Source organism: Columba livia, chromosome 8, assembly GCF_036013475.1.
Source record: "Columba livia isolate bColLiv1 breed racing homer chromosome 8, bColLiv1.pat.W.v2, whole genome shotgun sequence".
NCBI lineage: Eukaryota > Metazoa > Chordata > Aves > Columbiformes > Columbidae > Columba > Columba livia.
Window position 1 is genome coordinate 17,412,174 of NC_088609.1, and position 16,930 is coordinate 17,429,103.

The following is a 16,930-nucleotide window of genomic DNA, read 5'->3' on the forward strand; positions in this document are numbered from 1 at the left end:
TCTGTGCATTCACACGATAATGCACACAATCCAATAAGCCTGTGGAATGTCGACCATCGGGGAATCGCTGCCTCAGCCCGCTCTGAACGGGCTGGTGGAGTCGGTTCAGGTCCCGTGTGGTGGGAGCTAATCAGCTCTGATGACTCTGGGTAGAATTGCTTGTTCTCCAAGCAGCGCTGTGGTGGATGGGACGTGCTCACAAGGTTTATATATAGCAGCTCCGTGCTGTGCACGATGCTGGAGCCCGGCTGGCTGGGAGCTCAACTCGCTGTGTTCCTGCAAAGCTGCCCTGAGCTCCTGGAATTGCTGAATCTGAGGCACCACTATCATCTGGAATGGAAAATGGGGTGACCTAAAATAGCTGATCTCAGCTCATTGAGATCTGATGGTGATAAGTTGGGAATTTTTGGAACAGCTTTCATACTAGCAGTGCCTTGTAATTATTTTTATGTAATTTTCAGATGTTTTTCTTCAAACTAGGCACTAGTCAGTGACAAAAATGTCTGTTTGAGAAGATAAGGGGTTTTGCTCTTCCTTCAAAAATAGGCATATTAATTTATCCAAGAATATGACAATGTAGAAGCTGCAAAATAAGGAAGAAACATGTACTCTGGCATTATCTCTTAAACAATTATTTTTTCTTAGATTTCCAAGATGTCTTTTTAGAAGAACAAGAATAAGTAGAGTGTGAGGTTTCTGTACTTCCTACCAGCCTGTTGAGCTACATGTAAAATGACTATGCTGCCCTTTCTCAAAAGGTGATGCTGCTATTTTGTTTTGGTGGTTTTCTTGTAAAAGTAGAGCATGACCAGATTAAGAAGGAAGTTATTGGGTGAGCATCTGTGAAACTGAATCTGTTTGTGACTGGTGAAGCCCTCCTAAGCACATGCAGAAAGTTCCAGGGTGTCATAACAGAGGAATCTTGTTATACTTTGGGGTTTTTTCCTCATTGAGATGCTTCTTGGCATTGGAAGCCTGACTCTCTTCCAGAATATTGTCTGCTCTTAGAGGCTTACTCATTTTTATTTCCTGCCACCAAAGTGCTCAGTTTTCAAGTGAGGGGATCTTACTTTGCTACAGGTTGCTGTAGGAAAAAAATCTTGTTTATTTTTTATCACTGACAGTAGACTTTTCAAAGGCAAAACAACTATTTGAAGTAAGAGGGCGGATGTGAGGGCTGAAGGAGAGCTGAAGAGGTCTTGCTGCTGAAGGCAGATTTCCTTCAGATAAACCATGCAGTCCGCAGGATGGTTATGGATGACTGATACTTGCTAACACGGGAGGAACAGAAATAATAGTTGCAGTGAACCTCACCTGTGTCTGTGCTGACTGACATCGTCTGTCATCTTAGATGTTTATTCACAGTGGGAAGTTCTTAAAGATGAACTTGTGTGTGAATAGAGACAGTCAGAGAGGCAGCCATTTGAGAACTTTTAAAACCTGTTTGAAAATACACTTTTGAGTCCGTTCATTTAGTTGGGGTTATTTTTTCTACAGTGATGGATGAAGACTGTAGAAAAGTCATAACATAATAGGAAGATCCTAACATTTGTAGAGGTTTTGTACAACCTTAGTCCTGTCCTCATATTTGAACAGAATGGCCCCAGACTGTATGCATGGGACCTTAGCAGCTGACCTTCGTTTAAGAGGACTGAATTTCTGCACTACCAAAAATACAGCTGTGCCGTAGCTATTTCAAAGAACAGTCATATTATAAACCAGATCTTATAATGCATACGTAGAAGCTTGAAGATGGTCTATCTAGTGTATGGATTGTGTATAAAATGAAAAAATGAAAGTTGAATGCTGTCATCTTAGTGCTTTGAGAAGGGCTTAATTTAATCTTCTCTACTAAAGAGAGAAGAATAATGGGGAATTTAGATATAATGCCAAAGGAAGCTGAAAGTAGAGGCAGAAGGCCAAATGGAAAAATTCCTCTTGTGTGATACAGCCAGAATCCTTCCTGTATTTTAACTTAATGCATGATTTATTGCCATTACAGTTAGTTTTTTATATAGGCATATAGCATCATCGGCTTTCATGTTATGCAATAGGGTCATATGAATGATATGTTAATTTGGGGTACAAATACCAATAGCAGTTTGCACAATCTATGTGGTATATAATATTGCAGCAATAATATACACGTTCTGTTGTGAACCTGCTAGTGCATGGTGGAAATTGTTTTGGTCTAATTTGAGTGCTCCTTCATAATTGTAAATAAAATAGTATTTTAATTAAAACAGAATTCTGGAGTGGGAGTTCTGCAATGAAAAGTATGTAGTGAGGTGCTGGGGGGAGAAAGAGGAGAGCAGGACCGTAAATGGCATATAACAGTACCAAAAACATTGCATTTTGATTCTGCGTGTTTAATTATGATGGTGTGCATGAAATTTTTACATAGTGCAGTCCAAGGAAAAGGTCTAGGTAGTGTAAAAGACAGTTTGTCAGCATCTGTGTGACTGGTGTAAGTGGGATGCTATTACTGTAAGTCTTAGAAATGCTCAGACTTCAGAATGTCATACTGAGAAAGGTATGTTAATAATTTTTACTGGTGGTGGGAGCAGCCATTTGTGGACACTGAAGAGCACAAGTTTTTTTTCCATGATGTTTTACTGTGTTAAAAACATAAAGCATGGGAAGCTTGAGGCAATGTAAGTCCTAAAGTTTAATATTAACATTGAATTACTATTAATACACTGCTTATGAACATTGTAGGTTTGGTTCTTGAAGTTTATATGTATATTTTGAATCTCAAATTGCCTCTATGCCCTGAGTTAAAATGTGGTGAAATGTTTCTGAGGGTTTGTTCACTTTGTTGAAATCTGAATGTAAACATTTTGATCCAGTAGTAGATGTGTTTTCTTTGGAGTTAAACCTACTGAAATCTTTTGTTTTACTTGATACAAGTGTATGAAATCACCAGGCAGAAAGAAACATTGCAATTGAATGTCAGCTGTAGTCATAATAGTTTTCAAAATAGTGCTTTTTTGTATGGCACCATATAGCAAGCATGTGCATTGAAAAGGCAAGGTATTCTGTGTCTGTTCAAACTAGCTGGTTTTGTTCAGGTTTAGTATTTTTAGTGAAAGGAAAGTTTATTCCCAGCATGACCAAAAACTTTGTGTTGGGAGGCAGATTGTTACGTGTCAGGTTTCCAGACTTTTTGTGCTAAAAACTGATTGTACATCAGTTCTTCTGAACATCTCATCAACCTGTTGACAAAGACCATTATGTTGTCGCATATTGAGAAAAGGAGACGGGGAACAGAATCTGGGGCAGTGGTAATGTGAGCGCACCCCGTCCCTCTAGCTAGAGGTGCTTTTATTGCAGAAACCTTGGCAGTTTTTGTTGTTGTTCCCACGCCTTTTCACCTTGAGGAGCGCTGTGTGTAAGTGTAGCACTTGGCAAATGTTTCACAGGGGTTTTTCTGATTGTACAACCTGTAAATGTAAGGCTTAAATTAGGCATTTGAGAAAGGGGGAAACGACTGAATTAACATTCTTGCTATGGAGAAGTGATACTTTTCGCTGCCATAATGATCAAGGGTACTTTGCCACAGTGTTAAAAGGCAAACAAAGTAGTCTGTTCACTCATCATCCTGACACCACCATACACTGAAAAGTTCACTTGCATCCTGACTTGATTCATGTCCCATCTTCATGGTACACAATATATTTTCTTACTTTCATTTTTTCATGAGTTAAAGCAATAACTTTTGGGACAAGAACATGACAAAATCTGGTTATGTTTGGTTTGGTTTTGTTTTTGGTTTTTATTCTGTTTTGGTTTTGGGTTTTGTTTGTTGATAATTCCGGGGTTGTTTTTTTGTGAATATGGTGTTTCTCTTGTTAATTTTCATTCTTCAAAATATTTGTTTGTTTAATATGGCAATTGAAAACAAACTTGTGAGCTTACACAGCTGGGCAGGACAAATGTTTAAAGATACTATTCTAGTTAACTTGTAAGCAGATTAAAATGTCCAGTCTTCCCCGTTTGGTGGAGTTAGTGTGTCTGGATAACTACAGCATATGCAAGTGTAGAAATCGTGAGACTTTCATGCTGGACTAAACTTAGAACTTTTGCAGTAGATTACTGTTTGGTTTCTAACTTGCTTTTCTGATGTGGTATAGATACCTCTTCTGTCTCAATATTTTGTCAGTATTTTTATCTCCAGCACCCTAGGTATATGAAACTGCTCTGTCTCAATGGACAGTTTGCTGATATGAGGGCTTTAATAGATGTTATGCTGGAGGCTTACTATTGTTTGCAAAGAGCATAGATAACTTGTATAAATACATTATCTCTTTTTTTTTTTTCCCTTTTCATAGTACTTCATTTCCTATATGTATGATTGTTATCACTTAACCTTGCTGTAGCCAGTGCAGTAAGTGCGTGTCCTTTGTGTACAACTCACAAGGTGAAGAAATATAAAAGGAATTAAGAAGAAAATTTGAGATGGCATAAATTGCGTTACAATATTACTCAACTGACTGCACAGATCTGTGTTTTAGTGTTGCTAGCAGCTTGTTCCAGTTATGAGAGGCCTCAAGATCGTCACCTTTTGTGGCTTAAAAAACACCTACTCTTTTGCAACTCAACCTGCGTAGTAGATTAGTTGTTATTCATAAAGAAGGAAGCCTTAAGTGTCAAAAACAATCTGTAATTAAAACATTTTTCTAGACTTTTCCCTTGCCTGTGACAGTACAAAATAGCCCTTTCCATGTAAAAAGTGGTTACAGTCCGTTGTGTTCTTATAATCGTCATTGTCATCGCTCAAGCCCTCTTATCTCTTGGCTTGTTTATTACAATTTATTATAGCTGCAGCTAAAGCTTTTGATCCTGGAAAAGCTCATGCTGGTTTGAACTCAGCAGTTACTTTTCTAGGCAACACAATCAACTAAGAGTTCATCGCTCCACTGTTCAGCTTTGTGCAATGATGCCCCAAGGAGCACAGTTTCAGGGTTTTCTCCTGATATTTTGTCTTCCAAGGTGATAACTTGGAAAATGGCAATGACTGTCCATGATAATTATGTTTTCTTGTAACATAATATAATGTATAACCATAGTGCTGTGACTGCTAAAGCTGGTACTGTATGGAAGAATACTATTAAAACTCATTTTAAGTAAACAGAAAGCAGGTGATCACATCAGGATGAAATACAACCGGGAACAAATGGTGCTGGATAATTTTTTGAACAAACAATCATGAAAAAACCCCCAAGGTCTTTAATAGTTTTATATGTACTAGAAGTCTAATATTACAGCATCTCTTGTTCAGGAGTCAGTATAACCAAGGGGAGTCTGGAAGAACCTCAAGGGTTTCTGTTGTGTTGAGAGGCCAAACAGCATCACACAAAGTTAATCAGTTGCTTGGGTCTTGGCTCAGTTTGGGCTTTTTTTGGAAAAAAAATTCACACAGAAGTTAAGGATCTATGTGTATTTGTTTAGGCAACTGCAGAGCTTTTAGAAAAATTCTCCTCACACAAAGCATTTCAGAAGTCTTTCCAGACATTGCAGAGGAACTTTTTTAAGGTCTGCTGAGCCTTTTCCACTGCAAAGGTATCGCCCGCTGAATGCAGGTGTAAGGGGGATCTTCCCATTGCTCTGTACTCAGCAACATTTTCTTTAATTTACATATGAGTGATCCCTTGAATAGCATTTGCAAAGCGTGATCTGAATAGAAACATAAGTGCTTTTCTACATATGTTTAGAGTTTGCATGTCAGCAGTGCTGTTATGCTATTTAATTGTTTGAGCCCCATGTTCTGTAATGTTTCTGATGAAAAAACACTTCATATGAGTGACTAATACGTGTGGTTACAGGTAGCAACCTCTTGGAAGTAGAGATTGATGCATGAAGTCAAAAGCTGGAGGTTACAATGTTAGCAAATTGTAGTAAATTCACAATTATGCAGATTCCAGTTCAATCGAATCAATATGGCATGTTCTGGTTTTAGTATATGGAAAACCAGTAGTGTATAAACCATTGCACCTGACTGTTGTTCTCAAATTATGTTGAAAGTCTCACTGACTGTCAGTATGTGTGAGGCTGATTCAGATAATTAACGCAAAGGAAAGAATTCTAAGCAAAAATGATGTTTTAGTGATACCTACTTTTGTTTTTCACACATTTCAAGGGAATGAGTCATTTAAATAAACATAGGTAGGTATATTAGAGGCATGTCTTTATTTCTAAAACAAACAAACAAAACCTCTGAAGTTCTTTGGATTAACAGTTGTTTTTCATGACAACAGTTGATCCCCAGGAAAATGGAAGTGTGTGCGTGTTTAATCTGGCTTTGTCACCAACATTTGTCTTCAGCTATTTCAATAGCAACAGTTTGAAATTACCTGACTGATGTAAATTCAGGACGAAGGTCTTAATTTTACTGACACTTTGTACAAGGCTGCAGCTGGGAGGAGCTCTGGCATGCTTCAGTGCAGGCTTGTCAGAATGGTTTGGAAGCTTAGCTTTGGGCCTAGTGCTTCCAAAAGCATGCTCAATACTTTTAATTATTATTATTTCAGCTTATTTATGTGGGTTTGCCCTGAATTGGTCACTAGTCACTACAGTATTCATTTAGATCCAGTCGTGATTTGTGTTGTATTTTCTTTGCAGAACCAGAATATTGCCTAAGCTATATACAAGCAGTCCAGTTAATTCAGTCTTATTTTTCCATGTTTAAACCAAACTTATTTTAACCTGGTTGTAATAAATAAGAAATTGCAGTGAGTATTTTTCACATATTCCAATGACACTGATCTCCAGGCATAACCAGCTACTGAAGGAAAAACAGTGGTCCTATTCTTTATTAGGTTTCAAATGGTTAACGTTTCGCAATTTGAGTGATCTTGTCAGTTTTGATTATATAATGGATTAATAAAGGGCCAGATTTGTAAACAAAAGTTTAACTTGAGTGCTGTGCAACAATAATTATTAGTATTTCTAAATTCCAGTTAGTCACTTGATGACATCAGCATAGTTTTATTTCTGCCATCCTCCCTTGCTTCTCATTTCTCCCTCTCTTCCTTCATTGTAATGCTGTACTCATCCAGAACACCCTCTCTACATCTGATTTCCTTACACTTGTGAAATTTGTTGTATGTACCAACTTTAACAATATTTTGAAAACCACGATGAAATTTGCCTTATCTTTTTATGAGGATGGGCGTCAAGTTATCTTTCTTGCAGCTGAATTTGAGGACTGGCAATCTTCCTCTGGTACTTTTATTCAAACTGTGCTTGATAAGACATGATATTCAGTATAAACAGTTTAATATTTTGAAATAAATATGATTCATATAATTTTTGTTAATGCATTTTGTCACATCAGCTTTTTTAGTTGTTGAAGTAGGAAATAGTGAAGCAATGGTGTTATTTTCCTTAGGCAGTTGCTGTCAGAAGCCATTGATAAATAATGGCAAACTTTTCCCCCTTTAAAATTAGTTCTGTGAAAATATCTTTAATTCTGCTTAAACTCCCACTCTCTTTTCTAGACTATAAGGAAACTGAAACAATGTAAACAGTAGAAATGACCTTTTTATTAATATTGTAAGCAATGGAAGTTAAAATGACTGTGTGATATTAGCAGTATTTGCACAATAGTTAAAACCCTGTTATCGAATTCTGTTTCTTACAGTGTAGATTAAAATTAGAAAGGCAGTTAAAAGCTTGCAATTTATTATTTAAATATATGTCTCGGGGGACTGCATATGCAGATTGTGTGCATAGAAATATGCAAATAAGCTATACCAGCTTCATGTGTAAATAAAATGATGATGTGAAACACCTGTTAAATTATTATTAAAATTTTCTGGATCTGAATAGAAGTCAAAGAATTACAAGGAAGACTGGACTGTGGAGGCGGAACAACCCAGTTGGGTTGTTTTGCTTGGTTCTTTGGGATGTATTTGTGTGTTTTTCTCCAAGGCTTTTAAGGGTTTAAAGTTTTTGGAACAAAGCCTTGTATCCAAGCTATTTATATGAAATAGGTAGACATTTATATCAAGTTTAAAGTAGGGCATCTGGACCAGTTGTTAGTTGTATGGTTTTGAAGTCATCACATTGTTTTGGCTGTTTGTCATACATTGATGTATACAAGATGTATTTCTAGGAAAGTAATATTCTTTTTAACTGTGCAGTTGTTTAAGATTTTTCCATAGTTCCTTAGACTGGCTTTACTAGGATTTTCAAAGGTTCAGTACTTGCAATCACTGAGGCAATGACAGTATGGTTGCTGGTAACTGAAAGGAGTTCTCACAGTCTCTTCTGCCCTAAATTGAATAGATAATTGTAGAATATTCTTAAAGATAATTCTGCAAGATTACCATCCACATGTATTTATTTTCTTTCTCATTTGAGATCCAAGTGTTGTGATTTTACTATGTTCATCTTTATGAACAGAACAGTCTTTGAATGGTCTTGCATTGTCAATGGTGAAGTTGAAAGCTCCTTTGTTTTATATGTAAGCAGTTCCTACTAGTTTTTATAGAATCAAATGTTACTTTTTTACTTGTACCGCTTCTCTGCAGGAGCATGCAAGTTACATACTAATTTTTAGATTTTTGGGTTAAGAACTTGTATTAATTTAAATGTTATTAAGGAACAAGATACAAATTAAATTTCCTAAATTAAAAAAAGCCACAAGATGGCATCAAGTTTTTGGTTCCGTGGCTCCTAACCTTTTTTAAAGGTCAAAATATTACGGACTGGATAAAATATTACAGACTCTGTGGATCTCTACACAGAAACCAGCTGGGGTAGTGAATGTGCAACGAGCTAGTTAAAGTCTGAGGCTTTTTCCTTCCGCGATTTGTACCTTGTGAAGCCACAACAAGAAACTTCTAATGGCACCTTTGTTCTTCAAGATAGTAAACTAATTTGGACATATGTGAAAAGTCCCTCCAAGAAAAAATTCTACCAATATAACACGTTCTGTTGCCTAACACATGAGGGTTCATTTCCTGAAATGTTGCGTGAGTTATCTTCAGGCAGTTTCTATTTCGGTTGAGAGATGAATGCAAGTAACTGGGAATGTTAATGCTCATTTAGACTTCCAAAAAGTACTAGGTATCCAAAATACAGGGGTTTGTTTGTTTGTTTGTTTGTTTGGGTTTTTTGTTTGTTTGTTTGGGTTTTTTGTTTGTTTGTTTGGGTTTTTTGTTGTTTGTTTGGGGTTTTTTTTGTGTGTGTGCTTGTTTGTGTTTGTGGGGTTTTTTTAATATAGAAAAAATACCATTTAGGTAGTGGTGTCAGGTGATTGTTCATAGTGGGTGATTTTTGCAAATTAACACAAAGAATGACAGGGGATTTTTTTTTGTAAATTAAAAAGGTCAACAAACACTGTAAAAGGTTTTAAAAGCTGTTTAAGAAAACAACAAGCCACAACCAACAAAAAACACCACACAAAACTGGCCATGGTTGGGTAACTAAATACAGCTGTAGATTGACCATACTTTTTTTATTTTGTTAGATAATTGTTATTGTCTGTGTAGATGAAATACCTCAGATTTTCTGTTGCAAGAAATAGATTTTTCTAAAAGTTGTTGAACTATTGAAGTGGGTTGAGGATGTGAAATATTGAAAGACAAGTGTGGTAAGAATCTGTCCAAAACCAAAACAATTTTCATCTTCATAATATGCAACTTCCCTGTGTAATGGAGAAGCAGGAAAATGAATGTGCATGTGAAAGGAAAAGGATGAAGTAAGCTGGGTACCAAACACACAAATTTAAGGGACTTGAAGCAATTAGTCTAAATCTGCTTGTTATTGTAAATATAGTTTACTATCCCAAAACTTATCAGAGCGCATAGCAGTTTTTAAGTTGTTAAGATAAACAAGGAAATTGTAAGAAGTAATGAGGGAAGAAAAGAAGGCACTAAAAGTTTAATTACCAGGATGTACAATAATAGTAGAAGTTAGTTGTCCTTCAGGTTGTGGGGTTATTTTCCTTGTTTGACTAGGTGGGAATCTGGAACTTCTTTTTTTTTTTTTTTTTCCACATGTACTAACCTGTTTGCTATTCACACATTGGTTTGCAAACCCAATGTTGTTAGGTGTTTAGGTAGCACAATGCTAGATAGCAGAATGCTTATGCTAACATAAAACCAGTTCTTGAGCGGAGATTTTGTTAATGTCTAAGATGACTGGAAACATTATTACTCAAATGGAATGAGTTCCACTGAAAAGCACAGTAGTGTATCTGTAAATGATGCCCTGAAATCCAGGGAAGTATGAAGCTTTTGGTGTCTGTTTTCTGGATTTCATTCTGTGTCAGGTCGTTGCTTCTGAATGGTTAAATACTGATAGATTTAATGTAAATCAGAAGTAAACTATATATAACTTTCTATGGTAAATTAGCACAACTAAAACAAGTAATATGTTTTGATTAAAATGTGATGTTAAGTGGTCGTCTTAAAGAAGATTTGTATTTTTCAGATTACATGGTTTTGTTCCTAAATTAGTTTCAACTTATGAATATTCATAATATACTCCTTAACAGTCTCAAATGGCTTATGCAGAAGAATTAGGTATGTCATCTTCCAGCAAAACTGTAAAGTGTTCAGAAACTTTGAGGAAATGACTCTTTAAATAGCTAAACAGTGATTTCTGCTGCTTTGGATGCTTAGGGTACAGCTGCACAAACAAAAGCTCCCTTGACTGGAGCTGGAATTTGCAGTGGGCTAGTTACTTAAGAGTAACTTTTACATTAAAAACTTCACGTTGGAGGATCTAAAATATTTCACTGTGTGTGCACTGAGAAATCAGCTGCTGTCTTTACAGGGATTAGAGCATGTAAGTGAGATGTCGCCTTCGAGCAGCTGATGGGCTGTGAATGACCAGCATAACTTACCTGGTATGGTTGAATGACCCAACGGTGTAGTTCAATGTCACCTGAATTGTCTTTTCCTCTGGGATAAATCCTGTTATAGCATATGGTTCTCTGGGGTTACACCTGTCTTGGAAACAGAGCTTGTATCATAAATCAGTGCAATGTCATAGGAAAAACCTCTACCTGTATTGGAATGCTTTTGAAAAGTGTTAATGTTGTATCTGAACTCAGCATCTTTTGTTTTTCGGACAGTGTGAAATATCTGCAAAATTGTCCTGCTTATGACTTCTGTAATGAAAACAGGTTTTCTTCTCCACTTCGAATATTGTCGGCCATCACTGCTCTGTGCTTGTATTTTTTTCCTCATCTTAATGGTATACCCTTCTCCTTACAAACCATTTAAGAAACATGGGATTGAAATATTGATCAGGGCTTCTTTTACTACATTTTCTGCAGTTTTTACCTAATAGGAGGTGATGATTAGGTCACTGATAATTGTAACAAGAGGAGAGACACAGTTAGTTACAAAGGACAGATGTTGATGTTGTGCCCTCAGTAGGTGACAATTGAGCTTCTGTGCTAAGATGCCAGAATATCAGGAGTTGTGAGCTGAGGTTCATCTATGAAATTATTCACAGCCTAAGGCAGTGATTTACAGAACTAAAAGCCGTGACCTCCATCGCTTATTAATTTGCAGAAATTGTTCTTACAAATAGAAAGGTCATAGGCATGGAAGTGGTAACTGTCTTCTGTATCTGTTCATTTAAAAGAATTTATTTCCTACCATTAATCAGATATTATGTGTGGATTTGGTGTTTTTATTAATATGCTGCTGTTGTTGTTTTGAGGTTGGTTTTTAGTTTGTTTCAGTTGCAGTGTTCTCAAAGCCCTGGCTCGTTGCGCTCGGCTTCTGCGCTAAGTTTCCTGTTAGTCACTATAGAGCAGACAATTCAGATGAAAGTGTGAAAGACTCCCAAACAGATTTTGTTGGCCTTAATTCTATGTATATTATGGTGCTTTATGGACATTTTGGTGAAGAGAGAAATCACAAGCACAAGTCAAATGGAAACCGAAGCAAGACTTCAGTTATGATTTGGTTATGATTATTTTCAAGAATTTCCAAAAACCCAGAATCTCTGAAGCAGCTCCTGGTTCCCTCCCTTGGTTGGAGCTGCCATAGGACCTGCAGGGTCTGTTGGACTCATTGTAGGTGCTGAGTGAAATAGGAGGCAGAGAAGTTACATTTTGGATTCTGCAGGGAGGAAAGAGGAATGGATGGTGAGGTACTGCAGACTGGAGTAGTTACACATCCAAGCAAACTGAGTTGGATTTAGAAACTCAGCATCAGAGGAAGTGATGGTTCTTTAGCTTGATGAGGTTTTTTCGCGTTTCATAAAGTGCTGTGAATTTAAGGGAAAGTTCTGGGAGTATTCATGGTATTTCTTAAAAATGTGTAATTAGTGCACCACAGGAGAATAGTCTTTTCACACAGAAAATAATGTTTTTCCGTAGAAACAGATGCAAAATACTTTCTTTCCACTTTCTTGGCTAAAAGAAAGGTGAAATTTCAGATAGGCTTCTCTCAAAGGCAGTCAGCCTTTCCTGCTACTCTTCCTTTGGATTCTGCTGTTTTGATTTTTATAGTTTTCATAGTAATTATTGTGAGAAGACATTGGGAAAAATACCTTTTCTCAGATACTGAAGAGGAAGTCTTAACATAACAGTTACTGACTCAAGTGCCCTACATAGATATCAGTATTTTTAATAAGCAAAAAATAATAACAGCAAAATTCAAGTTTAATCCATTTCTTACAATGGGAAGTTAAATCCTTATACTGAAGATTAATGGGAGGTTGCCGACTATAAAAGTCACAAAAGCTGCGTGCTGGTACCAAATGTCAGCTCCAGCCTATTGTAACTAATCATGGGTGGCTTTGACTGAAGTTCAGACAAGAGAGATTGAATAAATTTGTGTTCTCTGAGGGCTTGTCAAGTGATCTTCTGTTCCTACTTCACAGTTCTTGAGATAAAAACAGACTTTTAACTTTCATGGTGGAAACTTAGAAGCTGTTTCCTTAAGTGTTATTTAAGTCATGGAGCTTGAGGCTCCTTGCATGTAGTCCCCTGCTCATTAGCTTTTTTATTTGAATTACAGAACGTGTTGTTATTATGTGTGCACACACATTGTGATAATACCATATCCAACAGGTTTTTCCCAGGGTGGGTTCTCCGACCTTTCTGAGTGTCTCACAGTTGAAGGATACACTTCACATAGTGTTTAAGTAATTTTCGGATATAATTCATGGTTTCATGTTAGAAGGTTTTCTGTCAGCCTTGCAAATTGAAGTGGCTGGAATATATATATATATATATATATATATATATATATATATATTTCTTTTTTTTTTTTATGGTGTTGGTAATATTGTTAGTAATATATGTTTTGTTCAGTGAGGTTTCACAGAAGTAACTGAGAAGAAAATTTGTTCTTGCAGGAATTTAATGTTGCTTTGGAACCAGACATGTGTAACCTCACTGTTCTCTTACGTGGTGTGTTGATGCTGCAGAGTTAACAAGAACAAATAGTAGCGCAGGTCTTTAGTTTGTTACATTAAGGTAATTGGATAAGGCATGAGCAGAACTAATTATCATGAGAGTGCTATTTCTGGGCACTACAACTCTTCAAGGCAGGAATGCATTGCACTTTCTCGGTCCTGGTTTTCCATTCAGAGCATAAGCAGATCTTGTGAAATTTCTATAGCTGCTTGCTACATTCATGTTACTAACACTTGGTGAAAGTGGTCCTAGGTAAAATGAAACAATGCTATAAGTAGGTTTTCTTTTAACATAGGAAAAAAAGCTTCATTGGCATTTGATGGTTAAAATGTAAACCTGTGAAAGCTTATGGGGTTGTCTGTTCTCCCCAAGTCTAAAGCAGGATCTGTAAAGACTTTTGAATGTTTTTTCACTATTTTCTTTCTTCTCTTTAATAGAAACATATTGCCTGCATTTTCATGATACTCTCTGTAGTTCTTGTGTTCTTTTAAAAAATCCCTGTACCTGACTAGAAGGCCAGCTGCTAATGTTACCTCTTCTCTCTTTTATAAGGAAGGTGCTTCTGCTCGGAAAACACAAGCTCCAGCAGCACAGCCCGTACCACGACCAGGTAAGGCACCTCCTAGCACTTGTGCTTCTGCTCCAAATAAGTAAGAGTTTCAAAGAACTACTACTTAAAACTTCAGTTAGCTGAGGAGTGAAGTGGGGATCATTTACATTTGGCCTCTAAACGCATATATAATGTTTAATATTCTCAGCATATCTAAATGCTGTTGTGTACAGATTCTTCTGTTTGGTTCTTTTGGTACCAGAAAGGTCGTGCTGCCTGTCGTACTCATCTCACTAGCCCCGTTTAGCATGGTAATGCAAATGGAGCTGACAGACAGCACTATGAAAAGGGTAGAAGTGGCAAGAACAGAAATCTGACAGAACTGTCACAGGTCTCTGCTGCTTACTGTGACTTCACGGGCATTGACTGGCAGAAGTGTATTTTTGGTACATTATACAGGTTATACTGATATTGCCCTTCTCTAAGGCCAATCTAATCCATTATCTTGCCTCTATATTGTAAGTTGAAGAGAGAACGAGGGAGGGAAGTGTAGTCTGAAGAAAGTATATACTGCTTCATTTAAAAAAATAAAAATCTTTCTGCCTGTTCTAGGATATTTAGGAGTTTGGAACTTTTAAAAAATCAGTTGTTCTGTTCTTAGCAAAGTAATGAAAACGTGCAGTTTTTAGGAGGATGCTGTTTTGCACATAGCATTAGTTGAATTGAACAAAACAGTTGTACAATACTGATTTGAAATACAGTAAGATGTGCTTTTAATTTAAGATATTCTTTGCACCTTTTGCATGACCTATTTTTCTACTAACCTGTCTTGGTACAGCTATCAAATTTCTTCTAGATGCCTTTTTCCTCTGCCCTACCTCCTGCCCTTTTATTGGGGGGGAAGGCAGCTGGTGTTGCCCTTATACTTAAGGAATATTTTACATTAAGGAGATACGTAGATTAAAAAAAAAAAAAAAAAGACATTGAATAGGTAAAGTTCATGTAGTTCAATATAGTGTCGCCAATTATACCTGTGCATTTGACAGTGTCAGAAAAGATAATTAAGGACGTGGTCTCAATGTTTCAACAATGGCAACTATGTGTTGTGAATATTTATACTGTTCTAGGCAGTTGCTGAAACAGTTGGTCATAAATAAACATGAGCAAGTTATTGCTATGAAATTGCAAGTCAATTAATGAAATTTGTCATGCATAGTAGCAGTTGAGACTTGAGTTAGTCTGCATCACTCTTGCTACTGCTCACCATTTTCTGTTTTTGTGAATTAGGATAAACACTTATGATGATAGTTATCAAGCACAACAGTTCTTTCTTTAAGTTAGGACTTAAGGAAAATAGTTCAGAAAACTGAACTATAAAACTTTTATTTGGAGGAAGATGGGTTATTCAGTAATAGCACCAAAGGGAAGAAACAGACACTTCTCCAGCTTGGGACTGAAGTACCTCCCAGACAGGAGAGGTCACAACTTGGAAGACTGAAGGGGAAACGTTTTATTGAGGGAATGGGGGTGAAATTCTTTGGTTTCTCTCCAGACAGTATTGTATATTTGTGTAGGGTTTGTTTGGTGATTTGAGGTTTGTTGTGGTTTTTTATTGGTTTTGTTAGGGTTTGTTTGCTTTGATTTTGTGTGGGTGGGGGTTTTTTGTTTGGTTGGGTGTGCTTTTTTGTTGTTGTTTTTTTGTTTTCGTTTTTCTTGAGTTATGCCATATCTCTCAGGTTTCACTGTTTCTGGCACCCAAAGAGCTCATATAACTCAAAGTGCAATCCAAATTTAGCTTGAGTAAGCCTGAAATTCAGATTTGGATTGTTGAAAGGTCTATATGTGTTAAGGATAGCTGAAACCTCTGGAGATATCATGTGCAATAATAACAAGTAATGAAAAGGTGAGGGTCTGTAAAGATTGGTTTGTTGTGGAACAATCTTAGCATTGGTTCAGCACTATTGAACTTAAGATCTACAAGCATCTTTGTTTCAAGATTGGTTGTAATTTTTGTCAATGCTGTAGTGCCCTGACATTTTGAGGAGGATGGAGAGGGATGACTAGTTCTAGTATAATTAGGAGGGATTGACTCAACTGTCCTAACATCTGCTTCAGACAATTAAAAGCTGTTTGTCTTCTGCACATTGAGACCTAAATTACAAACCTCTTCTTCGATTTTTGTGTATTGCATCTGTGAAAATGTTCTAATGACTATAGCGTGACTCTTCTCTGTTCAATCCTGCAAATGAAAACATGGAATTATTGCCTTACAATGACTTTTGTATTTATATATTAGTCATTCCGCCATATTTTCTGTTTTCTCTTAGTTTCTCAAGCAAGACCACCTCCAAACCAGAAAAAAGGTAAGTAAATTTTAGTTATACAACCCTTTTCTTTTTTGTGTGAATTGTACCTACTCTAGCTAGAACCACAAGCAGCAATATAAACAAGCAGTGGAATGCAGACAGTATTCTGTTTTGCTAAATATGGGCTCTGCCTGTATTTAGACACTCCTGATACCGGGGCATGTGTTTTCTTGGGGAATTAAAACCTTCAGTTTAGAAAAGACATACTACATTTTTCTTTGAATATTTTTTCCCTTATTTTGATCTGTTAAGCAAGAATTTTGTTTTTCTGTACAGTTCCTTTAATGAAAAAAGGGGGGAAAAAAATTCCCAACAACCCAAAACAGAACAACAACAATAAAAAACCCCCCACAACCAGTCAAACGTAACTTTATTATCTCTACAGGATCTCGAACTCCCATAATCATTATTCCAGCAGCCACGACCTCTTTAATAACAATGCTTAACGCAAAGGACCTTCTGCAAGATCTGAAGTAAGTAGCTGATTAGAACGTACTGTATAAAAAACTGTTTTCACATACAAAAGTATACTAGTACCAAATTCGTAATTAAGCAAGAGAAAATATCTACTGTCTTATGACAAGTTGTTTTACAGACCAGAGTGTAAAAGAAGTTAGCACTTAC

General features: G+C 36.6%; 1 protein-coding gene across 1 annotated transcript in view; it reads left to right on the forward strand.

Moving 5' to 3' along the window:
* Positions 1–16,930, forward strand: part of CDC73 (cell division cycle 73) — a 103,762-nt gene that overhangs the window by 71,586 nt on the left and 15,246 nt on the right. The window contains exons 11-13 of the mRNA XM_065072318.1: positions 13,943–14,000; positions 16,268–16,303; positions 16,692–16,779. Of these exons, the coding sequence (XP_064928390.1) occupies positions 13,943–14,000; positions 16,268–16,303; positions 16,692–16,779 (182 nt within the window). The remainder of the gene's footprint in view (positions 1–13,942; positions 14,001–16,267; positions 16,304–16,691; positions 16,780–16,930) is intronic.